The 13,794-nt window shown below is 31.2% G+C and overlaps 1 protein-coding gene across 1 annotated transcript; it reads left to right on the forward strand.

Moving 5' to 3' along the window:
* The first annotated feature begins 7,986 nt into the window (after positions 1–7,986).
* LOC124896199 lies at positions 7,987–11,475 on the forward strand. Its single transcript, XM_047407722.1, has 6 exons — positions 7,987–8,089; positions 8,502–8,654; positions 8,769–9,160; positions 9,773–9,989; positions 10,595–10,785; positions 11,353–11,475. Exons 1-6 carry the CDS (start codon positions 7,987–7,989, stop codon positions 11,473–11,475), a joined length of 1,179 nt encoding a protein of 392 aa, XP_047263678.1.
* Positions 11,476–13,794: the final 2,319 nt, after the last annotated feature.

The following is a 13,794-nucleotide window of genomic DNA, read 5'->3' on the forward strand; positions in this document are numbered from 1 at the left end:
CATTGAAAAAGTGTTCCATCCGATTTGAATAAAATTATTGAAGAAAGTTTCGATTTGAATTTGAAATTTGGGAAAAGATCTTCTTAAAAAAATAGATGAACTAAATAAAAGTCAAATTTCAAGAATTAAGAATCAAGATTTTGGTGAAAAAAATATGAAAGTGCTGAAAAGAATAAGAATGGAGAAGAAAGAAAATAAAAATTAATTTTAAACAAAAAATACATGTGTAAATATGAGATTGGCACGTGGATTACACCACCATCTGCCAAAATTGGGTATAGCGTTTCAGGGGGAGGGGGGGAATTAATTCCACTTTAAAAAAATCTAGGAGGATAATAGGACCCCCGCAAAGTTTAGTATGCGCAATTGCAAATTTAGGCGAAGTACAGGTATTTTTTGGACTATTATCCCAACTAGAGAATTTACTACCACTCATGGTATTTTTTTTTTTCAAAAATATTAAAAATTAATGTCAATTATATTGAAATAAATAAATAAAATTAAAAACAAAAAACAATATCATATAAATGTGTTTAATGATAGATATATCAATTAGAATGTAGGTGGATTCTTTGAGATTTATCGTTTTTTGAAATGAGAGTGAAAAACGAAGAATGAATTTTGTTTTGGATGGAGATTGACAAAAACAAGGATGTTTCACAGTGATATTAATTTTTCTGTGTGTGTGTGTGTGTGTGTATATATATATATATATATATATATATATATATAATCAATAAAAAATAAATAATCAAATCTAAAAAGAAAAATATTAGTATCCTAGCACAAATAATAAACACCGGACGATTGTAAACATGAATGATAACAATGTGAAATTTCAATTTTTAATATTGAAGTAAAAAAAAATTAAAAATACATACCACACATTTTTTGTATAAGGTCTCTTCATTTTCAATTTTTCCGCATGTTCTTACAAACTCTTTAATTTTTTTTCCTGATATGGCTGTCTCTATTCCATTACCATGGATATTCCACCAATAATCCCTCTAAAAACATATGTTAATAAATATTATTATCACCAGATACCTTTTTAAAAGACTTATAGCTACACACAAACAAATGAATACACAAAATAATTATCATAAGTGCATTTGCATTGCATGTCAAAAAATAAAATAAGAAATCAATGAAAACACAAACCACATTTCAGCACTAATATAATTTTCATGAGATGAAGATGCCAGTTTTTAAGAATTTTGTTGAGTACACTTTTTGAAAGGAAACTAAAAAAATCACTCATGTTATATGTATGTATAGATTGTGGAGATGAAAGGATCAAAGGAAAATGTATATTTGTGTAGATTGAGGAGATGAAAAAAATGTATTCTGTTAAAGAGATGAAGTAGAAATGAATTTAAAATGTGTTCTATTAGTCTCTCTCTCTCTCTCTCTCTCTCTATATATATATATATATATATATATATATATCTGAATTTGCCAATAAACAGATTTTAAATCAAATTTAGAAAACATATTGGCATCAAATAATCTGGACAATAAATCTTTTTTATTGGGAATAGGGTATCTAATTCATTTCAAATATTTATAAAGAGGTTTATAATTAATTACTAACCTTAGCATACCACGCTCTTTTCAGCCGCATTATTCACATAAAATGTAACACAAGACCATGATGATTTATAAAGTTTTATTAGACCCTTTTGTAAGAGATTATCAATCTCTTTTTTACAGAATTTGACTTACTCTACATTCATTTGGCAGGGTCTAGATTTCGTTGGGATCTTGTCCTCGTACAAATCATCTTCATATGGAAGAGTTACAATGTGCTCTTTACGATTCCAGAAAGCATTTGGGTGATCAACATATTTATCAACAATTATTTGTTCGGAGATCATTTTTATTTTCTCCCTTACCTTAGCAAATTTCAATGTATCACCAATATTTATGCTAAACATTTCAAGATGTAAAAAGTTAACATATTTTTGCTTTATATCAATTGAAGCATTTATATCCCTAGTTACTGGATCTGTAACAAAAGGGTAGGATATCTCCTTATTTTTATAAGTAGCAGTAAATCCTTTAACATCAGTATGAGTAGAAAGATAAATTACATTTATAAAAGGGGTGCCAAGTATAATTAGGGAATATAATTAATTTTTTACCAAAAATAAGAAATGCGGAATACAAATCTTATTTCGACAAATATATGAATTAGGAAGTTTATAATTAATATCAAGAGAATGATCAGATGCAGACTTAACAATATATGTAGTCTTATGAAAATATCTGATTGGAATAAAACCTTCTTGAATGTAACTAACATCAGCACCACTATCAATCATGGCCACATTAGTCATAGAGAAATTATTATCATTTAATATAATGCAATTTATATACCATTTATGAGCTGTAACAATTTGCATCATGCCCAAAAAATAATCATTTTTTAAATTAAAGTTTTTGACAATATCATCGTCTTCTTCTATATCGAACATTCTTTCTTTCCCTTTGGAACTGGAAGAAACATCATTGTGAGAAATATCTTTCTCAATTTTTGTAATCTTGTGATCACAAATCATTTGGTTTTGCTTTAAAGATATAATCTCTTTGAGAAGTGTGAGTGCTATCAGCAATTTTAGAAGTACTAGGGGCGTTATCAGTAGATTTTTTAGTAGCAATAGTAATAATTTTTCATGAATTTTTTCATCGAAAACTTCTTTTAATAACTCAAGAACGCTATCAGCAGTGAGAGTTTGAACATTCAGATCTAAATCTTCAAACTGTTATTGCAATTTATAAAAAGTTTTATCATAAACACAATTATCACTATTGCAGTCAGCACAAATATTAGCATGATCACTATCAGATGAATTAGGTAATTCAACATCATTTTCAGAATTAGAATCATAATTATAATCAGATCAGAACTAGAAGTGTATAACAAACCATATACTTGATCATGAATATCATCAGCAAAGCCTAAAGACTTAAGCTTTTGGAGCTTGCAGTTACGAGCAATATGCCCAAAGTTACCACATCTGTAACACTTAATTTTGGCAAGATCGCACTTAGACCTATTTTTCATAAATCTAGTGGACTTACGCTGGGCTTTGCGAATCTCACGTTCTTCTTTGGATCTATGCCTAGATCTCTTCTTCTTATAGGGTTTATCAGACTTAGAATATCTCCGACCCTTTTCCTGAGAAGTAGAAGCCGGTTTATCCATACCAAATTGCTCACAAAAATCTCCTAATTGGGATCTTTCTTTAAGCTTATCAAGCTTAATTTGTCTAGCTAATGTTAACTTATTGCACAAAGCTAAACCTTGCTGAGTACAGGCTGCAATCAGCTGGCCATAGGTAAAATTTTCATAGGATATTTCACCATAGGAATCCAAGCCCCTAAGCTCCTTTCTAACCCTTCCAGCAAATAGAGGAGAAAGACCATCTATGAATTTAGCTTTTCAATAATACTTACTTTCGGGTAAATCCATGACCCTGCTTAGAAAAGTGTCTTTATACCATCTGAATTCTCCTAGGGTCCTATATCTAAGACCATTTAAGAGCGTTCTAGTATTTTAATATTGATTGATAAATCTGCCTCCAAAATGCTCAATAATGGTAAGCATAAGAGTATAAACAACATCTTCTCTATTAGCAGGTAATGCTCTTCCTAGGTTATCAACACCTTCGGTAGAATTCCTAGCTTCGAATATAGCTTTTCTTCTATCATTATCTAAGAAATTATCCCACCAGCCATCAAGTTGGCCAGTAAAATCAGCAATAATCATTTTACAAATAGTTGCATATGTTCGTCTTTGATGATTCTTGGCAGATGTGTAGCTTTCGTTATAGAAGAATACATTAACATTTGATGAACAAGGACAGATAATTGTCTTTCAGATAAGTCATCCAAGTTCCATTCATAGATTGTATCTCCGCTATATGACGTATTAATCTGATTCCAATCTCTTTTCTCTATCAGAACATCTTGAGGAGTTGGACACGGATAATAATTAGAAGTCATGCGGGGTATAACTGCTCCTAACCATACCTTTTCAGGATGATTTATATAATCAATTTTTTATTAAAACTGATGCTCAATCGGTGAAGTATCTGTTTGAAAAAGATTTTAAACATGATGCTTCAAAATTAATATTCGCAAGGTGACAAGCTCAATCAGCTCCTTTTGATTTTGAAATTCAATATAAAAAGGAATTGATATTTCCCTGCCTGATTTTTTATCTAGAGAATATGTAAGTGAAAAATGAATTTTTACACTCATTTCCTCTCTAAAAAAATGATAATCACTATTATAAAGGAATCCCTTTGAATGCAGATATGCATATGCTTATTCTTGAAAAAATCATACATTCAATAATTGAAGATGAATTCCTTGTCTTTAATTATGAAGAAATTAGAGATAAAATTGATTGGTTTGATATTGATTTATCTGATTTTATCTGACTAATCAATTATGTGCAACATGACTACAGATCCACCCTGGAAAATAGCCAGAGGAAAAGATAGAGGCAGAGGGAGATACTCCTCTTCAGGGGGAAGATTCGTCCCCTCATCATCACAGCCTCGGGCATCATATGTTTTATCATCAAATACCCCAGTGATACGAGGGGGAAATATGAGTTTGATAAATTCCAAGATTCCACAGCTAGGTGAATCTTCTTTACCCTCGATCCATCTAGAAGATATTTCAGAGGATCATCCATTATATGAACAATTGCAATCATATTTAACTGCAAAGCAAGCAGATACATTTGCTAACATTACAAAATAAAATGCTGATAGCAAACCATATGAATAACTTGATAATAGAGAGCTGATAGTTCTTGTTGAAAACTCTGAAATACAGAGACAAAATGATCCGTGGAAGATATTCCACAAATATTTGATTTCTAACCTCTATTTTGCAGGAGAGTCTTATAAGACTCGAACATATTATGAAATAATTCTATTATCCACGGGAAGTGCAAAAATTGTTTGCTTCCTAACCATACCTCTGAGCTTATTAAGTTCAGAGTAGATCTCATTTCCCATAGCTGGAGTAGATTTTATGCTATCAGCAAAGGCATTAGACAAATCAATAGGTTTGATATTTAAACCGGAAAACTTTTTATGAAATAATTTTTCCAATTTTTCTATGGGAGACAATTTTTCAAATCCCTCAATATCTAGAGGTCTCTGAATACAAGGCCTAGTTGTCAAGTCTTCCTTCTTACTTTTCGAAGTGAAAGCAATATCGGATGACTTTGGACTAACACTAAGCTTTTTTACCATCTCAACCAATTCATCAAGTTATCAAGAGAAGAAATATGTTCACTCAAAACTTTCACATAAAGACTCAAATAATTGTTCTGAGCTATCAAACTATTTATTTCTGCAACAGTTACTTTACCAATTTCATTATCAATGAATTTTTGGAATGCCAAAAAAGTAATACCAGTATTATTAGGCAATACAAAAGGTGATTGGGGAGGGTAAATAGTTTGAAGAATATTACCACTCGCATCTTGATAAGATCTTTCCAACACCTTAACATATAATGGCAAATATGTGGTTATAAAACATGGCACAAAACACATAATCTGATAATGCAATGCACACATCTCATAAAATTCTTGAAAAATATTATTAGTTCATCTGGACTATAAGTCTCAAAGAACCAAATTCTAAATCGATTCTATTTTTTATTAAAAAATTCTTTTTTAATATAACTTCTTGCCTGGGAACTAGGACTAAAATTAATTTGGTGTGGAATTAAATACGAATGAGCAAACTATTAGACTGTTAAATAAACATTTATATTGAGATGTATAAACGTCATTATAGTTTTATGCACATAGGAATGGTGCAAATTGCATTTAAACCTCTAACTCTTAAAGGGTTACCAGAGACATTTCTAGCTGCACTTCGGGATGCTAGAAATTTAAATTTCAAACAGTCTCTTATGGGTTTAATTGAATCCACTATAGTTTATGGTCCAGTATATTTTAACACACAGCTAAATTTGCAATTATCTTTGACTGATGTGAATATTCTTGATGCTTTGACTTTAAATATAAAAAATCATGGTTATAATTATGCCCCTAGTTCTGAGTTAATTTGTCTTTCTTATAGAATTTATTATAAATTATTGTCTACTCTAAACACAAGATGCAAATTGATAGATGATGCATTGAATCAGACCTTATTGGTTGAAACAAACTTTGCAAGATCCAAGGTCACCATAAAAAGGCCTATAAGATGGGATGAAATAGAATTTCCCAAAATATGGATCTTAAATTCGTTATTTCTCCGAATCAAGTAACAGATGAGGTGACAAACTCTGAGTTATCCCATGTAACTCAGAATCCAGATGGAAGGATTTGTCTTCAATTTGAAAATAAATCCATAATTTATAACTGACATTCCTTTTCTTTGCCAAAATTATTGCCTGCTATGCATTATATATCTCCTATTAAACCAGTTTATGGTCCATCTAGGAATCATGCAGCCTCTTTACATACTATTGATTTTGCATCTATACCTACATCTACACGCTTTGTAGAAAAGATTAAATTAATCCTAAAAAAAATATTGTTCAAGGTAGTGATAATATATCTGATAGGGATAACCCTACTCCTTCTGAAATGGAGTTTGATGTTAACAATGTTTAATATGATTCCACACCAAATTTATTTTAGTCCTAGTTCCCAGGCAAAGAGTTATATTAAAAAAGATTTTTTAATAAAAAGTAAAATCGATTTAGAATTTGGTTCTTTGAGAATTATAGTCCAGACGAACTAAATAATATTTCTCAAGAATTTTATGAGAAGTGTGCATTACATAACCAGATTGTGTGCTTTGTGCCATGGTTTATAACCACATATTTGCCATTATATGTTAAGGTGTTGGAAAGATCTTATCAAGATGCAAGTGCTAATATTCTTCAAACTATTTACCCTCCCCAATTACCTTTTGTATTGCCAATAATACTGGTATTACTTTTTTTGCATTCCAAAAATTCATTGATAATGAAATTGGTAAAGTAACTATTGCAGAAATAAATAATCTAATAGCTCAGAACAATTATTTAAGTCTTTATGTGAAGGTTTTGGGAGAACATATTTCTTCTCTTGATGAATTGGTTGAGATGGTAAAAAACTTAGTGTTAGTCCAAAGTCATCCGATATTGCTTCCACTTCATAAAGTAAGAAGGAAGACTTGACAACTAGGCCTTGTATTTAGAGGCCTCTTGATATTGAGGGATTTAAAAAATTGTCTCCCATAGAAGAATTGAAAAAATTAATTAATAAAAAGTTTTCCGGTTTAAATATCAAACCCATTGATTTATCTAATGCCTTTGCTGATAGCATAGAATCTACTCCACATACGAGAAATAAGATCTACTCTGAACTTAATAAGCTTAGAGGTATGGTTAGGAAGAAACCGAGGGAAAATATGCAGATATACCCCACATGACTTCTAACTATTATCCTCGTCCAACTCCTCAAGATGTTCTGATAGAGGAAAGAGATTGAAATCAGACTAATACGTTGTATAGCGGAGATACAATCTATGAATGGAACTTGGATGGCTTATTTAAAATACAATTATTTGTCCTTGTTCATCATATGTTAATATATTATACTATAGCAAAATCTATAGCATCTGCCGAGAATCGTAACGAACAGATGCAACTATTTGTAAAATGATTGTTGTTGGTTTTACTGGCTAATTTCATGGCTGGTGGGACAATTTCTTAGATAATGATAGAAGGAATGCTATATTCGAAGCTAGGAATTCTACCGAAGGTGTTGATAACCTAGGAAGAGCATTACCTGCTAATAGAGAAGATGTTGTTTATACTCTTATGCTTACCATTATTGAGCATTTTAGAGGCAGATTTACCAATCAATATGAAATTACTAGAACACTCTTAAATGGTCTTAGATATAGGACCTTAGGAGAATTCAGATGGTATAAAGACACTTTTATAAGCAGGGTCATGGATTTACCCAAAAGTAAGTATACACATTGGAAGGCGAAATTCATAGATGGTCTTCCTCCTCTATTTGCTGAAAGGGTTAGAAAGGAGCTTAGGGGCTCAGGTTCCTATGGTGAAATATCCTATGAAAATTTTACCTATGGTCAGCGAATAGCAACCTGTACTCAGCAAGGTTTAGCTTTGTGCGATGAGTTAAAATTAGCTAGACAAATTAAGCTTGATAAGCTTAAAATAAATCCCAATTAGGAGATTTTTATGAGCAAATTGGTATGGATAAACCGATTTCTACTTCTCAGGAAAAGGGTCGAAGATATTCTAAGTCTGATAAATCCTAGAAGAAGAAGAGATCTAGACATAGATCCAAAGAAGAACGTAAGATTCGCAAAGCCCAACGTAAGTCCACTAGATTTATGAAACATAGGTCTAAGCACGATCTCGCCAAAATTAGTGTTACAGATGTGGTAACTTTGGGCATATTGCTCCTAACTGCAAGCTCTAAAAGCTTAAGTCTTTAGGTCTTACTGATAATATTCATGATCAAGTATATGGTTTGTTATATACTTCTGGTTCTGAGACTGATTGTAATTGTGATTCTGAATCTGAAAATGATGTTGAATTACCCAATTCATCTGAGAGTGATCATGCTAATATTTGTGTTGACTGCAATGGTGATAATTGTGTTTGTGATGAAACTTTTTATAAATTACAATTACAGCTTGAAGATTTATATCTGAATGTTTAAACTCTCACTGCTGATAGAATTCTTGAGTTATTAAAAAAAGTTTCCGATAAAAAACTTCGTGAAAAAATTACTACTATTGCTACTAAAAAATCTGCTGATAGCGCCCCTAGTACTTCTAAAATTTCTGCTAGCACTCACACTTCTCAGAGTACTGCTAATGATTATTACACGCCTTATTCTTTAGCTGAGGTTAATAGACGCCTTGCTATAAGTCAATTACCCGACAAAGATACATCTTTCAATAATTTAAAAATTGAGGTTGAAAACCTGAAAAAAGAGATTATATCTCTAAAGCAAAACCAAATGATTTGTGATCACAGGATTACAGAAATTGAGAAAGATATTTCTCACAATGATGTTTCTTCCAGTTCCAAAGGGAAGGAAAAAATGTCCGATATAGAAGAAGACGATGATATTGTCAAAAACTTTAATGTAAAAAATGATTATTTTTTGGGTATGATGCAAATTGTTACAGCTCATAAATGGTATATAAATTGCACTATATTAATTGATAATAATTTGTCTATGATTAATGTGGCCATGATTGATAGTGGTGTTGATGTTAGTTGCATTCAAGAAGGTTTGATTCCAACCAGATATTTTCATAAGACTATACATATTGTTAAGTCTGCATCTGCTCATTCTCTTAATATTAATTATAAACTTCCTAATGCATATATTTGTCGAAATAAGGTTTGTATTCCGCATTTCTTCTTTTTGGTAAAAAATCAATTATATCCCTCAATTATACTTGGCACCCCTTTTATAGTTGCAATTTATCCTTATACTCATATTGATGCTAAAGGATTTACTGCTACTTATAAAAATAAGAAGATATCCTACCTTTGTGTTACAGATCCAGTAATTAGGGATATAAATGCTTTAATTGATATGAAGTAAAAACATGTTAACTCTTTACAACTTGAAATGTTTAGCATAAATATTGGTGATACCATGAAATTTGCTAAGGTACAGGAGAAAATAAAAATGATCTCTGAATAAATACTTATTGATATATGTGTTGATCACCTCAATGCTTTCTAGAATCGTAAAGAGCACATTGTAACTCTTCCATATAAAGATGATTTCTGTGAGGACAAGATCCCTACAAAATCTAGACCCTGCCAAATGAATGTAGAGTTAGTCGAATTCTGTAAAAAGGAGATTGATAATCTGTTACAAAAGGGTCTAATAAAACTTTCTAAATCACTGTGGTCTTGTACTGCATTTTATGTGAATGATGCAGCTGAAAAAGAGTGTGGTATGTTGAGGTTAGTAATTAATTATAAACCTCTTAATAAATGTTTGAAATGGATTTGATACCTTATTCCTAATAAAAAAAAAATATTATCCAGATTATTTGATGCCAATATATTTTCTAAATTTGATTTAAAATTTGGTTATTGGCAAATTCAGATATTTTAAGAGCACACTTATAGAATTGTTTTCAATATCCCATTCAGTCAATTTGAATGGAATGTGATGCCTTTTGGATTGAAAAATGCTCCTTCTGAATTCTAGAAAATATGAATGACATTTTTAATCCATATATGAATTTCATTATTATTTATATTGATGATATTTTGGTGTTTTAAAAAACATTAGAATTATATTTTAAACATCTTGATATGTTTAAAAAGATTTTAATACAAAATGGTTTGGTAATATCTAAACCCAAAATGAGTTTATTCCAAACAAGTATTCGATTTTTAGGTCATAATATTTGTTGAGGGAAGATAGTCCCTATTCAGTGTTCTATTAATTTTGCTGATAAATTTCCTCATGTTATCACTGATAAAATCCAATTGCAAAGATTCTTAGGGAGTTTGAATTATATATCCCCATTTTATGAGAATTTGTCAACAGATTTGGCTCTCTTATATGATAGATTAGAAAAGGGCTTTCAAGGTCCCTGGACTGATAGTCATACAAACCTTGTAAAACGTATTAAGCAACGTGTAAAATCTTTGGCTTGCTTAAATTTAGCTAATCCTGCTTGGCTAAAAATTATTGAAACTGATGCCTCTAATGTTGGTTATGAAGGAATACTTAAACAAGTTAGTTCCCATAATAATATTGAAGAATTGATACGATTTCATTTCGCGAAATGGACTGATAGTCAAAAGAAGTATGCAACGATGGAACATGAAATGTTAACCATTGTTAAATGTGTTCTTAAGTTTCAAAATGATTTATATAATCAAAACTCTTTGATTAAAATTGATGCTCAATCGGTGAAGTATATATTTGATAAAGATTTTAAACATGATGCTTCAAAATTAATATTCACAAGGTGGCAGGCTCAATTAGCCCATTTTGATTTTGAAATTCAATATAAAAAGGAATTGATAATTTCCTGCTTGATTTCTTATCTAGAGAATACTTAAGTGAAAAATGAATTTTTACACTCATTTCCTCTTTGAAAAAATGATAACCACTATTATAAAGGCAATCTCTTTGAACACAGATATGCATATGCTAATTCTTGAAAAAATTATACATTCAATAATTGAAGATGAATTCGCTGTCTTTAATTATGAAGAAATTAGAGACGAAATTGATTGGTTTGATATTGATTTATCTTACTTTATCTGACTAATCTATTATGTGCAGCATGACTACAGATCCACCCTGGCAAATGGCCAGAGGAGAAGGTAGAGGCAGAGAGAGATACTCCTCTTCTGGGGGAAGATCCGTCCCCTAATCATCACAGGCATCATATATTTCCTCATCAAATACCTCAGTGATAGGAAGGGGAAATATGAGTTTGATAAATTCTAAGATTCCGCAGATAGGCGAATTTTCTTCACCCTCGATCCATCTAGAAGATATTCCAGAGGATTATCCATTATATGGATAATTGTAGTAATATTTAACTGTAAAGCAAGCAGATACGTTTGCTAACATTGCAAAAGAAAACGTTGATAGAAAACCATATGAACAACTTGATAATAGAGAGCTGACAGTTCTTGTTGAAAACTTTGAAATACAGAGACAAAATAATCCGTGGAAGATACTCCACAAATATTTGATTTCTAACATCTATTTTGTAGGAGACTCTTATAAGACTCGAACATATTGTGAAGAAATTCTATTATCCATGGGAAGTGAAGAAATTGAACATTTCTAGGCTTATGATGGAGAACCAGAAGTTCATGGGTTCTAAAAAATTATTATAATAAAGATCATTACCCTTGGAAATTGGGTTACAACCTCTATGACAGAAAGGCAGATATTACTGAAAGGTTCCAAAACCAATTTTACATATTGGGACTATATTCAGGCCTTCACCAACACATTATATTATAATAATAAGTATAAATATACATGGTTCATAAAGATTTATGCGAAGATATTCGATGAACAAATCCCTAACTGGTTTATTAATTGGTGGGCATATCATGGCCTAATTGTTCAGATATTATCGGATATATTTCTAAAACTGTACAAAAGATGGACAAAGGTGTCCCCATTTCTGACTGAGTTATACCACCCAGATCATGTATGCAATTTAGACAAGATTGATCAGATATACTTCTATATTGAATTCTCTATTCCATGGATTCACAAATGGAATATTGAATTTGGATTTACTAAAGAACAAATACCTTGTATTTATAGGGATTTTATAAAACTTCTGGGATAAGCTGATGCGCAAAGATCCCACAACTAAAAAATTAAATGGTCAAGAACTCCTGGATACTATAGACAATAAAATTCTGGAATATGTTAATGCTCCTCAGAAAAATATTGTTGAGGATAAATCTTTAAAACATATTTCCTGAAGGATCGCTGTTTATAATGGAGACAGAATGAAGATGATAGAACAATATCTAGAAGAAGTTTGAAAAAATTTGATGAAAACTGTCGAACAACATTCAGATACTTCTATGAAGAGTATCACCAGCGATGATATTGCAGAAGATGTTCACGACTCCCAGCCAATTGATTCAGGAGATACCCTAAATGAAGAAGCCATAGACAGAATAGCAAAATTCCTCCGTGAACTAAAAAAAAAAAAGATGATTGGAAAGAAATCATTTTCATGATGTATGGGACTTGAATGTGGGACCTTTCTTACTATTTACACAGTAAATCCACTGTGCATAAGGACCCGGATGTGGGACCCATAAGTACTGTGCATAGATTCTTTTTTGCTTTTTCTTTTTATATATAGGACCTTCATTTGTTAGGGAAGGTCAGAAGAAAATTTTTATTTTCTTTATTTCTCTCTCTAAGCAAAGTTTTCTCTCCCCTCTCTCTTGTGTAACATAGTTCAAGGTTTGAATAAAAAGGATGATAGACGTCGTTGTTTATTATTCCGTCCTTATATCCAGCCAGTCTTAAGGTATTTACTTCTTTAATTTTGATATACTTTAATACTTTCTTCCCCTCTCCAACCGTGACTATGTTCGGCTACAAACTTCTCATATCTATGCCAGAGATCTAGGTTCTCTTACTTAGTAACTATGAAAGCTCCAGACTCTATCAAAATATGAAGGAATTTTTCTATAGTTTCTTGACTTGGTTCCGAAAGAGTTGGTACAGTCGAAATTAGTACTTTTTATGGTGGCTTTATCTTAGTGACTACGTCTGGCAAGCCGTGACTTTTAAGCCCATGATAATGAAGAAAAGGGTGTCTCTCTTCACGGTTAGAATCGCTAGACACATGGGCTCATCATTAGTATGTACTAATCTTCTGACAGGCCCCTTGTTCAAATAAAAGAATTTTTTCATGCAATCATTAAGCTATTTGAAATTCTTTTATATTTTGGTTGGTGCCTCGATTGGTTTTCTGACTAGGCTTCCCAATATTAGTTAATAGGTCTGGTTGGCATGGCGGATTACCGCCCGCCTATCCGATCCTGTTTAATGGTATGTATATATATATAGTATTAATAATTTTATGGTGCATGAATTTTATAAAAATTGGTGTATCAATAATTTTGTAGTATCTGAATTATTTAAAATTTTATGCATCTACAATTTTATAGCATCTGAACTGTATAGAAATTGGTGTATGAAAAATTTTAAGGAGATCAAATTTTATAAAATTGATTTATTAA

This window comes from Capsicum annuum, chromosome 2 (genome assembly GCF_002878395.1).
Source record: "Capsicum annuum cultivar UCD-10X-F1 chromosome 2, UCD10Xv1.1, whole genome shotgun sequence".
NCBI lineage: Eukaryota > Viridiplantae > Streptophyta > Magnoliopsida > Solanales > Solanaceae > Capsicum > Capsicum annuum.

What these genes read in the sequence shown, in the direction of transcription:
- LOC124896199 (XM_047407722.1), top strand. Translation starts at nt 7,987, where the DNA reads ATGGATTTACCCAAAAGTAAGTATACACATTGGAAGGCGAAATTCATA. An exon ending in AAAGGAGCTTAGGGGCTCAG is followed by an intron (nt 8,090 to 8,501) that starts GTTCCTATGGTG and finishes TTAAGTCTTTAG; the next exon opens with GTCTTACTGATAATATTCAT. An exon ending in TATTTGTGTTGACTGCAATG is followed by an intron (nt 8,655 to 8,768) that starts GTGATAATTGTG and finishes TATTAAAAAAAG; the next exon opens with TTTCCGATAAAAAACTTCGT.